This window comes from Pituophis catenifer, unplaced genomic scaffold (genome assembly GCF_029215685.1).
Source record: "Pituophis catenifer annectens isolate HBS135680 unplaced genomic scaffold, rPitCat1.0.hap2 SCAF_9, whole genome shotgun sequence".
NCBI lineage: Eukaryota > Metazoa > Chordata > Lepidosauria > Squamata > Colubridae > Pituophis > Pituophis catenifer.
The window spans coordinates 618,701-630,509 of record NW_027256889.1 but is presented as its reverse complement, the minus strand read 5'-3'; the positions used below and the strand labels follow the sequence as shown (position 1 = coordinate 630,509).

Sequence of the window (11,809 nt, the reverse complement as noted above, 5' to 3'; positions counted from 1 at the left end):
CGGAGAGGCGACCGAGGGAACAGTTTTCCTTTGAGAGGACCGGAGTGAGAACTTCACAGCAACCGCGGACGAGACCATGAAGTGAGCGGCGGCTGGGGGGGGGCGGCTGGGAGGTACCACTTGGGCGGCGGGAGGCGGGCGGAGGTCCCGGGACGGGCTGCGGGGCGTTTGCCGGCTGGGGATGATGGGATGCGGGGGGGGCGGGGAACCCTCGGCCACTCGCTTCCTCCCTCCCTCCCTCCCTCCCTCCGCGCAGGCTGAACATCGACGGCTTGCTGGTGCTCTTCCCCCACGACTACATCTACCCCGAGCAGTACTCCTACATGCTGGAGCTGAAGCGGACGCTGGACGCCAAGGTGGGCCGGGCGGGGGGGGGAGGGCAGGACTGGAACTCAGAGCCTGCCTCCGCTCCCAGCCCGGCACCTGCGTCCCTGACGCTCGCCCCTCCCTCCCTCCCTCCCTCGCCCCGCAGGGCCACGGGGTGCTGGAGATGCCCTCGGGCACCGGGAAGACCATCTCCCTCCTGGCGCTCATCCTGGCCTACCAGCGCGTGAGTATCGGGGGGGGCTGCCCGAGACTGCAGGGGCCCCGCAGGCGGGGAAGGGGGGGGCCTGGGCGACCCCTCCTCCGACTCGGCCTGCTTTTCTTCCAGGAGCCCCCTCCCCTCCCAAGCGTAGCCCTCTAAGCCAGCCCTCTCCCCCAGGCCTACCCGCTGGAGGTGACCAAGCTCATTTACTGCTCCAGGACCGTCCCGGAGATTGAGAAGGTACCCGAGGGGGGCGGGGTGTGGCGGGCACTCCTGCCCCTGGCACCGGGAGAGATGCCCTTGGAAGGGGGGGGAATGCCAGGGCTGGTGGCTGGCTGGGGTGGGAGGAGGGGCTTTCCTGGGGGGGTCTGGGAGCCTCCCCCGTATCAGCCACTGGGCTTCTCCCCCCCCAGGTGATTGAGGAGCTGCGGAAGCTGGTGGACTTCCACGAGAAGCAGACGGGACAGAAGCTGCCCTTCCTGGGCTTGGCCCTCAGCTCCAGGAAGAACCTCTGCATCCATCCCGAGGTGCCTCTGCCGGCCAAAGGGCAGGGTGGGGCGCTCGGCCTCTGGAGCAGCCAGAGGAGACTCGGGGAGCCCCTCTCGGCCACCTCTGGTTCCACTCGGGCTTCTGTCCTTCCACTAAATGCACTGCGGGGGGGGGGGGAGGAGGCTCCCTTTGCCTCTTCTTGAGTCCTCTCCCAATAACCCTGGTTGGCAGGAGCGAGAATGGCCAGGTGGTCTCTTCTTCCGAGCCCACTCTCTCTGCTAAGAGTTCATTGGCTGCTTTGGGCCAAGGCCACTGAATCCCCTGGCAGTGGGCAAAGCCATGCCTGTTTTGCTCCGACTTTGCACACACACCCTTCCTTGTCGTAGGTGAGCAGCCTGCGCTTCGGGAAGGAGGTGGACGGCAAGTGCTTCAGCCTGACTGCCTCCTACATCCGGGCTCAGCACCAACAGGATGGCAGCCTTCCCTCTTGCTGCTTCTTTGAGGTAAGGGTGAGGTGCTCAAGGGGGTGGGGCAGTCAAAGCCCTCCCCCCCAGGCCCCAGGGAGGAGGACCTGGGTGGGGCCCTGGATCTTCTCCCCAGGGGCAGAAAGAGGCCAGATTGAAAAGTGAGGTGGACCAATTCTGCCCCTCTCCTTTCCCCATGGATCTGTCATGTGTATCCAGAGGTATTTTTTCCCCTCAAAGTATGTTTGACGTGAAAATTTGAGCAGCCGAAAAACATTCTGGCTTGTTCGTAAGGCCAGGGCAAGGAGATCCATTCAGCCCTGCTGTGATTCCCTGCAGGAATTCGATGCCCACGGTCGCCAGGTGCCTCTTCCTTACGGCGTCTATAACCTGGATGACCTGAAGGCCTACGGTCAGCAGAAGGGCTGGTGCCCCTACTTCCTTGCCCGCTACTCGGTAAGACAGCTGGCAGACACAAGCCCCCTCCCTTCTTTCTAGGGCAAAAGGGGTCTTCTTGAAGGATCCTTGGTGCTCTCTGGCCTTGGTTGTTTTCTGGCAGACGTTTCATTACCCAAACTAGGTAACATCATCCAGGCTAGTAAGGAGAGGGGTTGGCTCAACTCAGTTTATTCCCCTTTACAGGATCTCTTTGGTTAGATGAGCTGTTGGGATGCTGCTTCTTGTTATTGCAAAAGTTGCAGTAGGGATTGAAGTAGTTGGTGCACAGTGACCGAGTAAGGTTGGTTTTTGGGGGACTTTGTGCCTCCCCCAGTGAGCTAAATCCAGCAGTTCTATCAGTAGGAGATTCAGCACCATCAATGCAAGTTTCTCATAGCATTTTTCCCTCGGCTTTTGAGCACAGAATCCAAATTGCCTGTGAATCTCCCAATGCGACTCTTTCATTCTGAAATGTCCCTCTGTCATCAGAAAGTCTGCCTAGGTAGCTTTGAAGTTAAGAGAGATAAGTACATTTTAATCCATTTTGTAGTTAAGCATACAGATAATCCTCGATTGACAACAGTTCATTTAGTGGCCACTAAAGTTACAATGGCACTGAAAAGTGACATGACCCGTTTTCACACTTATGACCGTAGCAGCATCCCCATGGCCATGTGATCAGAATTGGCAACTGACTCATATTTAGGACGGTTGCGGTGTTCCAGGGGCACGTGATCCACTTTTGTGACCTCACAAGAAAGGTGAATGGGGAAGCCAGATTAACTTCACAACTGTGGCAAGAAAAGTGGTAAAAGTGGGGCAAAATTTAGCAACAGAAATTTTGGGCTGAATTGTGGTTGTCAGCCAAGGACTCTCTGTCTCTTAGCACATGATTAGAACTGGGGTTGGTCCTTTTCTCCTTTCTTTGAGAGTAGAAATGTCTTGGCATTTCCTGCCTGCCTGAGAAGCCCTCTCGTTCCCATTTGGGGATTTTGAAGTTCTTCCGTGCCCAAGGCAAGTGGCCAAGCTCTGCTCTGCTTTCTCTCCCCACCTGGAACAGATCCTCCATGCCAACATTGTGGTCTACAGTTACCACTATCTCCTCGATCCCAAAATTGCAGACGTGGTCTCCAAGGAGCTGGCCAAGAAATCAGTGGTGGTTTTCGATGAGGCTCATAATATCGGTAGGTATGAGAAGGGCTGGTGAGCGCCTGGTCCAGGAGGTGAATTGGGCTGTCTGAAAAATACGTTGGGATCCAGTTTCTTTCCTTAGAGGAGAGTTTCTCAGTTTTTCCAACTTTAAAATGTGTGGACTTCAAATCCTGGAATCCCCTCTAAACACGGCGTTAGAGATTAACTCCACTCTCACTCAGTTTAATTTGGGTGATGAGAATTCAGCCAAGCCGCCTGTAAGGAAACCAGATTCAGATTTTTTTTAGTTGCAATTTTATCCTTAGTTTATAATAATTTTCTTTTTTTCTCTTCTTAATTACAGATAGCCTTTGATTTATGACCCCAATTGAACCTAAATTTCAGTTGCTAAGTGAGACAGTTGTTAAGTGAATTTTGCCCCATTTTTGATGTTGTTTGCCACAATTGTTAAGTGAATCACTGCAGTCGTTAAGTGAGTAACCCGGTTGTTAAGTGAATCTGGCTTCCCCATTGACTTTGCTTGTCAGACGGATGCAAAAGGGGATCACGTGACCCCGGAACACTGCAACCGTCATAAATATTAATCAGATGTTAAGCGCCTAAATTTTGATCAGGTGACCAGGGGGCTGCTGCAACGGTCCTAAGTGTGAAAAACAGTCATAAGTCACTTTTTTCAGTGATGATGTAACTTTAAATGGTCACTAAATGAACCGCTGTAACTCGAGGACTATCAGAACTGTAACTGCTAAGAGTCTCCTGGATCAAAAAAAATAAAATTACAAGCGTAATCTCTGAACCGATTGACTTCAGCTCTCATGGGCTTCTTAGCACCCCCTTTTCTTTTCCTTGACCCACAGACAACGTCTGCATTGACTCCATGGGGGTCAACATCACAAGGAAGATCCTGGATCGCTGCCAAGGGAACGTGGCCACGCTCCAAGCTGCCATTCAACAGTGAGCAAGGATTCGCTCCTTCCTTCTCCTCCACTTCCTGGCCTTTTGCTCTCCCCAAAGGACGATACTCTGTGCTACTTACACAAATGACATCTGTGTGTGTAAAGACACAGAATTGGAAGGGATCTTGGAGGTCGTCTTGTCCAGGGGTCTGCAACCTCAAACACTCAAAGAGCCACTTGGGCCCGTTTCCCACAAAAAACAAGACACAGAGAGCCACAAAGCCTGGGTAGGTGTGGCCAACCCACTCCCACCCAATCACATGACATCCCCCAGTCACGCCTACCCAGGTTCTGTGGCTCCAGGTATTTTCTTTTAAACAGGTCACTCTCTCTCCCCCCCTCCTCTCTCTCTTTCTCTCTTTCTCATTTTTCTCCCTTTCATCTCTCCTTTTCTTTTTCCCCCTCTCTTCCTCCCTCCCTCATCTCTTTCTCTCTTTCTCATCTCTCTACCGCTCTCTTCCTCACTCCCCCTCCCTCGTGTATGTGTGTGTGTGTGTGTGCATGCGCACGCAGGTTCCCTCTTGAACCATTTCCATAAACAGGGTTGGTTTTTTTTTCTGATATTGTTCTTTTTTTCTTCTTTTTACCATATGATTTAATTTTAAATCAAGTGTCATTTCAGGTTCCCAGATAAATGAAGCTTCCCCCCCCTCCCCGCTGTGGCTCCCTGTTGGCTGGTTGCCCCCCCGCCCCTCCCCCTCACTCCTCGCCTGCCCTGAGATGAGAAAGGTGGCGGAGGCGGATGGAGACTCTCGGTATTTCAGAGCGGAAGCAAAGCCCCTCTAATTGCCTCTTTTTCCGGCCTTTGTTGGGAGACACGCGACTTTCTCCACCCCGAGAGCCCAACTGGGCCGCCCCAGCTGATGCTCCGCATTGTAATGGGCTCCAGGAGGAGGAGGAGGGAGCGCCGTCTCCCCCATTGTGCAGCGCGCTAAGTTCAAGTGCAAGAGCAGGAAGCAGCCACGGAGGCAGCGAGAGGAATATGGGGAGATGTGCAACTTTCTCCGCCCCGAGACACTGGCTGGGGCGCGTCTCCCCATATTCCTCTCACCGCCTCCGTGGCTGCTTCCTGCTCTTGCACTTAGCGCACCGCACAGTGGGGGAGACGGCGCTCCCTCCTCCTGGATCCCATTATGACGTGGAGCATCAGCTGCTGCCGGGCGGCCCAGCCATTGTCTCGGCGCAGAGCAAAATCACGCATCTTTCCCCAGCAGCCGAGGTGCGCACAGCACCCACAAGGGCCAGAAAAAGAGGCAAGTAGAGGGGCTCCCGCTCTGGAATACAGAGCCAGTCTCCATCCGCCACAGTCGCCCTTCTCTGGGCAGGCGAGGAGGGAGAGGGAGGGGAGGGGCCACCCAGTGGTGGGCTCATCTGACAGGGAGCCGCAGGAGAGGGCCCAAGAGCCTCATGCGGCTCTAGAGCTCAAGCAGAAGATCCTTATTCTACCATTCCAGACAACTGGCTCTTCTTAAAAACCTCCCCTGTTGGAGCCCCCACAACTTCCGGAGGGAAGCTGTTCCTCTCATCAATTCTTCTCATTGTCAGGAAATTCCTCCTGAGTTCTAAATTGCTTCTCTCCTGGATCAGTTTCCATCCATCCACAGACCTGGCAAAGCCTCCTCTCTGGAGTCTCAGCAGGCGATGCCTGTCATTGCACACACAACTTCATATTCCTGTGGGCTAGAAAGTAGGAACTTGCTTTGCGTTCTGAAAGCAGAGAGGTTCAGGGAACTGAGTCGGACTAGAAGACCTCCAAGGTCCCTTCCCCACTCTGTTATTCTGCCTCTAAGAAACTGCCTGGACCCCTGAATTGTACCAGGCTGCATTATATTATGGGACAGGCGCATTCAAGGGGCATTCCGGGGGCCCAGGCTCTGTCATGACTGCCTCTCTGCTATCCAAGCTTCATGAGCTGACAGCCTGACATTAGCAACGGGCGCGAGCGGAGGATTAGGATGTAGGGAGGAGGGAAGCCCAGCTGAGCCGGCCAAGGTCAGCCATTGGAACAGAGCTGGGAACCGAGCCACTGTTTCTTAAACAACATACAAGCACCTGATTGGACATTGACAGATAACGGGGAGATGGCCGGGGAGGAAGAGGAGAACTTCCTTTGTGTTGTTTGTGCAGGAAAAGCTCCAATTCGACTTCGCTGCTTCTGTAGCCACAGACTTCAGTAAAGGACACTTTTGGCAAGAACAAGTGGCCAGGAATCTCCCTTTGCTAGACGGCTGAGAGGCTCCGAGTTCCAGTCCTCTCACCTTCCCTCCCCACCTGCTTCCTTTCCAGGATCAAGGAAACAGACGCGCAGAAGCTGAAAGAGGAGTATCAGCAGCTGGTGCAGGGATTGCGGGAGGCCAATGTCGCCCGGGAAACAGACGTCTATTTGGCCAACCCGGTGCTGCCGGATGAGATCCTGCAGGGTACGTCGGCCCCTTTGTGGGCAGGAGAGGGGGAGCTGGTGGGGCGGGAAGGGATGCCGATGCCCACTGTGCTCTCCCTGCTCTTCTGCCGTTCGGCATCGGTTGTTCCTGCTTAGGGAGGATGGCCTTGGGTGGCTCATTGAACCGGGGAGCAGGGGGTGGGAGCAGGGGCAGCCCTGCGACCTGCCTTGGAGCCACTGCCCTGACTGGCCCTCCCCTCACGCAGAGGCCGTGCCGGGCAACATCCGGACAGCAGAGCACTTCGTGGCTTTCCTAAAACGCCTCTTGGAGTATCTGAAGTCCCGGCTCCGTGTCCATCACGTGGTCCAGGAGAGCCCCCCGTCCTTCCTGAAGGACATCTTTGAGAAGGTCTGCATCGAGCGAAAGCCCCTCCGGTGAGTGCGGGCAGGAGGACCCCCGTGGGCTCTCCTAGAAGAGAGACCCTTTCCCTCCTCATCTTAGCGGATGGGTCATCCCTCCTCCCCACCGCCAGACCCATGTTGCTGAGCCTTGCTCCGTTGCTTGGAAAGGACAGGAGCACGGAGGGGCACGTGAGGAAGCCTGGCTGGATCCAGCAGGCTGTCCAGAGGACCTCGGGGCAGCTGTTCCAGGGTGTCCTCATACCAGCCTCGATTCCTGGGTTCTGGCAGGTTCTGTGCTGAGCGACTGCGTTGCCTCCTTCGCACGCTGGAGATCGCGGACATCTCCGACTTCTCGCCTATCACCCTCATCTCCAACTTCGCCACTTTGGTCAGCACTTACTCCAAGGGTAAGGAGGCCTCTCTGGCCCAGTGGCTCCGCTCTTCAGCCAGCCGGCCTCTCGGGGCCTCCCAGGTGTTGTAGTTTCTTCCCATCCACGTCACCTCCTTGGAATTGGCAGGGCGAAACCTGGGAGGGACCTGGAAGGCGCCCAAGAAGGAGCTCTGGGGAGTTAGAGGTCTGCTTTCGGGAATTGGTAGGAAGGCCAGCTGAGGACGACATAAATAAGCAGGCAGCAGCCATCTTCACCGAAGGAAAACCCTCGTGGCTTTTGTGGTGGCCGGCCCAGCTTTGATGAACATTTGGGGGTCTTTTGGCGTCAACACAAATATGTCCCAAAGATGCTTTTGCAAAAGGCAACTGGGCTTTCTTGATTTTGTTCCTTGAAAACATTTCACTTCTCATTCAAGAAGCTTCAGGATGAAGAAGTACGAACTGAAGAAGCCTCTTGGATGAGAGGCGAAGCTTTTCAAAGGAAGAAAACAAGGAAGTCCAGTTGCCTTTTCCAAGAGCACCTTTGGGGCAGCCATGACGGGGGCCCTCCAGAGACAGCTCAAACGTGGGAGGAGGGTTGGTGCCCCAGGCTTGGATCTTCAAAAGGCCCTTGACGAGGCTCCCCAGAGGATTGCTGGCTGAGGGCGGCCTTCCCCGATCCCGCCGGGCAGCTGCTTTGGGCCTTCTCGGCCGTGCCATGCAGGGGGAGGCTCTGTGCCCCTCGTCAGCGCCTCTTCCCGTTTTTATTCTCCTCAGGATTCACCATCCTCATTGAGCCCTTTGACGACAGGACGCCCACCATCCTCAACCCCATCCTGCACTTCAGGTGAGGGGCTTTGGGGTCTGGCTGGCTGGGAATTCTGGGTGTTGCGGTTCAGAGGAAAACCATGCTGGGCGGGTTGAGTGGAAAAGGGCCTGGCTGTGCCTTAGCTCTTCAGAGGATGAAGGGTCTCTGGCGGTCTCAGCCCCCTTCTAAAATTTGGGGGTCTGAGCTGGGAGGAGGCGCCTCTCTCTGTGTTGCCTCCTCTTCCAGTTGCCTCACGCCAGAGAAATCAACGCTTCCTCTTCCAGCTGCATGGATGCCTCGATCGCCATCAAGCCCGTCTTTGAGCGGTTCCAGACGGTCATCATCACCTCAGGAGTGAGTGCCTGGGGGACAGGGGCATTCTTGGCCGGTAGCAGGACACACACACACACACACACACACACCCCTGTCTGGGGGGCTGGAAGTGTGGGAAGCTGCCGCCCTGACCTGCTATTCTCCTCCCTTGCAATTAGACCCTTTCCCCCCTTGACATGTACCCCCAAATCCTGGACTTCCGGCCGGTGACCATGGCCACTTTCACCATGACCCTTGCCCGGACCTGCCTCTGCCCGATGGTGAGTGTCAGAGGGCGGGAATAGAGAGAGACTGCCCCCTCCCGTTCCCTTCCTAGGGGACCAGGCAGGCCCCTCTCTGTCCAGCCTGTGGGCCCCTCTCCTCAACCGGCTCCCTGGCCCTGGCTGGTGACAATGGGGTCCTGGGCCCTTCCTCTCTTCGGTTTCCCTTCCAGATTGTGGGCCGAGGGAATGACCAAGTGACCATCAGCTCCAAGTTTGAAACCCGCGAGGACATTGGTGAGGGTCTTCGATGGGGATGGGGCAGCAGAGCCTGGAGCCGCCTCCCTTCCCAGGTTCAGGGGGCATCCCCTTGTCCATTCAGGCTGCCTAGTGGAGGGGAGGGCAGTGCAGTGCTGTGACCACTTGCAGTTGAAGGGAGGGGTGGGATTTTGCGGAGCGACCCCTGCCTTGCCCTCCCCTCCTGCCCCCAGTTGTGAGGGGCAGGGCCTGGGAGCCTGAAGGGAGTGTGCTTCTCCGGCAGCCGTGATCCGCAACTATGGCAACCTCCTCCTGGAGATGTCAGGCGTGGTCCCTGATGGCATCGTGGCCTTCTTCACCAGCTACCAGTATATGGAGAACATCGTGGCCTCCTGGTATGAGCAGGTGCGCCAGGCCGGCTGTGTTCGGGGCTGCTTTTGACGGGGCCCTTTGGGGGGCTTCTGCCGAAGCAGCAAACAGAGAAGCGGTTCCTGGTGTGCCTGAAACCCCTGAGAATTCCAAGGGGGAAAACTCTCAAATGGGGGCTGCGTTGCGTCCAAGACCAGACTTGCTCTCGGTCAAACACTCAGTCCATCTTGGGGGAGGACAGCCCGACAGCTATGGAATTTGGGGAGGGGTTTCCCTTCCTCCTCTGCCTGGTGAGCTGCAGCCTCACAGCTCCTCTTGTGCTGCTCCTCCTTTCCTTCTCCAGGGCTGATGCCAGGAGCTGAGTTGAAAGCACTCAGAGCTTATTCCAGGCTCCTTCTGCACAAGAGGCTGCTCTACTGTCAAGGCAAATTGGCCCTAGATAAAAGTCAACGGAATTCATGGGGGGGACGGGGGGGGGGGCTGGACTTGGGTCGCTTTTGGCTGCGTAAGGATTCCAAACCGATAATGCATTTGACCTCACCTTCGTCTCGGACGTCCTTTCAATAGCTGATCCCAGAGCTTACCTCTGTGGTCATTAAGCGGGGCACCGATCTAAGACTTTGGGGGTGTGGAAATAGACACCCCCCCCCTTGCACAAAGCAGCCAGGCATTCTGCAGGTCTCACAGGAACCATCCAGCTGCCGCTCCATGCTCTGAGAAGGTGTGGGGTGGGGGAGACCCAGGAGCAGAGCCGGGCTGCAAGGTGGGCTTCCCACAGCTGGGGCTCCACCTCTCTCCTCTCGGGCTTCTCCAGGGGATCCTGGAGAACATTCAGCGGAACAAGCTCATCTTCATCGAGACGCAGGATGGAGCCGAGACGAGCGTGGCCCTGGAGAAGTACCAGGAGGTGAGGGGAGGGGGGGGTCACTTGCTGCAGGAGGGATTCTCCCCCCCCCCATGTACCTTTCTCCCTCCAAGCTTAATCCTGAGGGAGGACTTGCTGCCTTTTGGAGATCAGTGCGTTGACTTTTTTTCTGAATTTGGGGTAAAAAACTGTTGCGGGGGATAAGAGGATGGGTTGGTTTGCACTCCAGGCCTGCGAGAACGGCCGAGGGGCCATCCTGCTGTCGGTGGCCAGGGGAAAGGTCTCCGAAGGGATCGACTTTGGTGAGTGCCCTCCCCCCTCCCTTGAGAAGCTTTGAAGGGGATCCGGGACCACGAAAGCTCTTCTGGGCAGAAGCTGGCCTGGGGCTGAGTTTGCGCCTGGCCTTAAATGCACAAACGCCTTGAAATTGCAGGGAAAAGACCGGTTTAGATGCAGCGTTGACCTCCCTCCCCCCCCCCATCTGCTTCCTCCCTTCCCCAGTTCACCACTACGGGAGGGCCGTGATCATGTTTGGCGTCCCCTATGTCTACACCCAAAGCCGAATCCTGAAGGTGAGCCCCGTGTCGGCTGCTCTGATTCGCTCAGGCAGCAGAGCCTTCATTTCCTCGAGGGGGAAGGTCTGCCCCCCTTGCCTCGGTTGGGGGGGGGCAGGCTCCTGTAGGAGAGAAGTCGCCCATTTTCCCACCTGCTGTTGGCGTGGCTGTTTCTCACAAGCTGCTGATGGAGGGAAAACGCTTCTGGCGCACCTGGCAGAGCACTGCCACACCTGTGCCGATTTCTTGGGGAAGGGGTGGAGAAGGGGGAGCAGACCCTCACTGTCCTTTCCCCCATCCCAGGCCCGGCTGGAGTACCTGAGGAACCAGTTCCAGATCCGTGAAAATGACTTCCTAACGTTCGACGCCATGCGGCACGCGGCCCAGTGCGTCGGACGGGCCATTCGCGGCAAGACAGACTACGGCCTCTTGATCTTTGCCGACAAGGTGTGTCCAGTGGGGTTGGGGGGGGATCTTCTTGGCTGCAGCCTGGACGGCCGGGCAGCGGCTAATCCTGTGTCTCCCCTGCAGCGCTTCGCCCGGGCAGACAAGCGAGGGAAGCTTCCTCGCTGGATCCAAGAACACATCACTGACGCCAACCTGAACCTAACGCTGGACGAGGCCGTGCAGGTGGCCAAGCACTTCCTGCGCCAGATGGCCCAGCCCTTCCGCAAGGTGGGGCAGGGGAGGCGCTGTGGTGGGAAGAGGCTGGCTCCGGCCACGGGCATCTTGTACCCCAAAGGTCTGCAAAGTTGGCAGCTCCCAGTTCCCCAGCCAGCCATGCTTATTTTTATTTTATTATTAAATTTATTTGCCAGCTCTGGGCAGAAGTGGGTTTGGTTGTCCTGGCAGGGGGCCAGCGGGCATCTTGACCCCTCCTCCCATCTTGCTGTCTCTCCAGGAAGACCAGCTGGGCCTGTCCCTGCTCACCTTGCAGCAGCTGCAGTCGGAGGAGACCTTGCGCAGAGTGCGGGAGATTGCCCACCAGGTGTGAGTGGCGGCCGAGGATGCCAGCCAATGCACTCTGCAGGGCAGGGACCTCGGCTGGCCCTCCCTCCACCCATCCACCCACTGCGGAGCTCAGCGGGGACAGGGAATGCCTTTTGGCCTGGATAAGCCCCTCCTCCCCAACTAATCCTAGATTTCTGGGCTGGCTTTTTAATAAAGGGGATTACTGTGCTGCTACTCAAGTGATTTTCTGTGTGTGTGTGAGAGAGAGAGAGAAAACTGGGGGAGGCATGTAAT

The 11,809-nt window shown here is 56.6% G+C and overlaps 1 protein-coding gene across 6 annotated transcripts; it reads left to right on the top strand.

The window, feature by feature from the left end:
* ERCC2 (ERCC excision repair 2, TFIIH core complex helicase subunit) lies at nt 1–11,749 on the top strand. Of its 6 annotated transcripts, XM_070949418.1 has the most exons (23): nt 1–81; nt 257–356; nt 473–550; nt 704–766; nt 940–1,053; nt 1,402–1,518; nt 1,819–1,935; nt 2,978–3,101; nt 3,927–4,023; nt 6,312–6,445; nt 6,672–6,840; nt 7,096–7,214; nt 7,955–8,024; nt 8,270–8,339; nt 8,477–8,578; nt 8,752–8,815; nt 9,060–9,181; nt 9,960–10,052; nt 10,240–10,312; nt 10,512–10,582; nt 10,868–11,011; nt 11,096–11,239; nt 11,466–11,749. In XM_070949418.1, exons 1-23 carry the CDS (start codon nt 77–79, stop codon nt 11,556–11,558), a joined length of 2,283 nt encoding a protein of 760 aa, XP_070805519.1. In that variant the 5' UTR covers nt 1–76; the 3' UTR covers nt 11,559–11,749. The 6 variants fall into 6 exon arrangements, with proteins under 6 accessions (XP_070805519.1, XP_070805520.1, XP_070805524.1 ...); XM_070949419.1 differs by lacking the exons at nt 11,096–11,239; nt 11,466–11,749 and having other exon boundaries at nt 9,060–9,171; nt 10,444–10,582; nt 10,868–11,002; XM_070949423.1 differs by lacking the exons at nt 11,096–11,239; nt 11,466–11,749 and having other exon boundaries at nt 9,060–9,171; nt 10,868–10,956.
* The last annotated feature ends 60 nt before the right edge of the window (nt 11,750–11,809 follow it).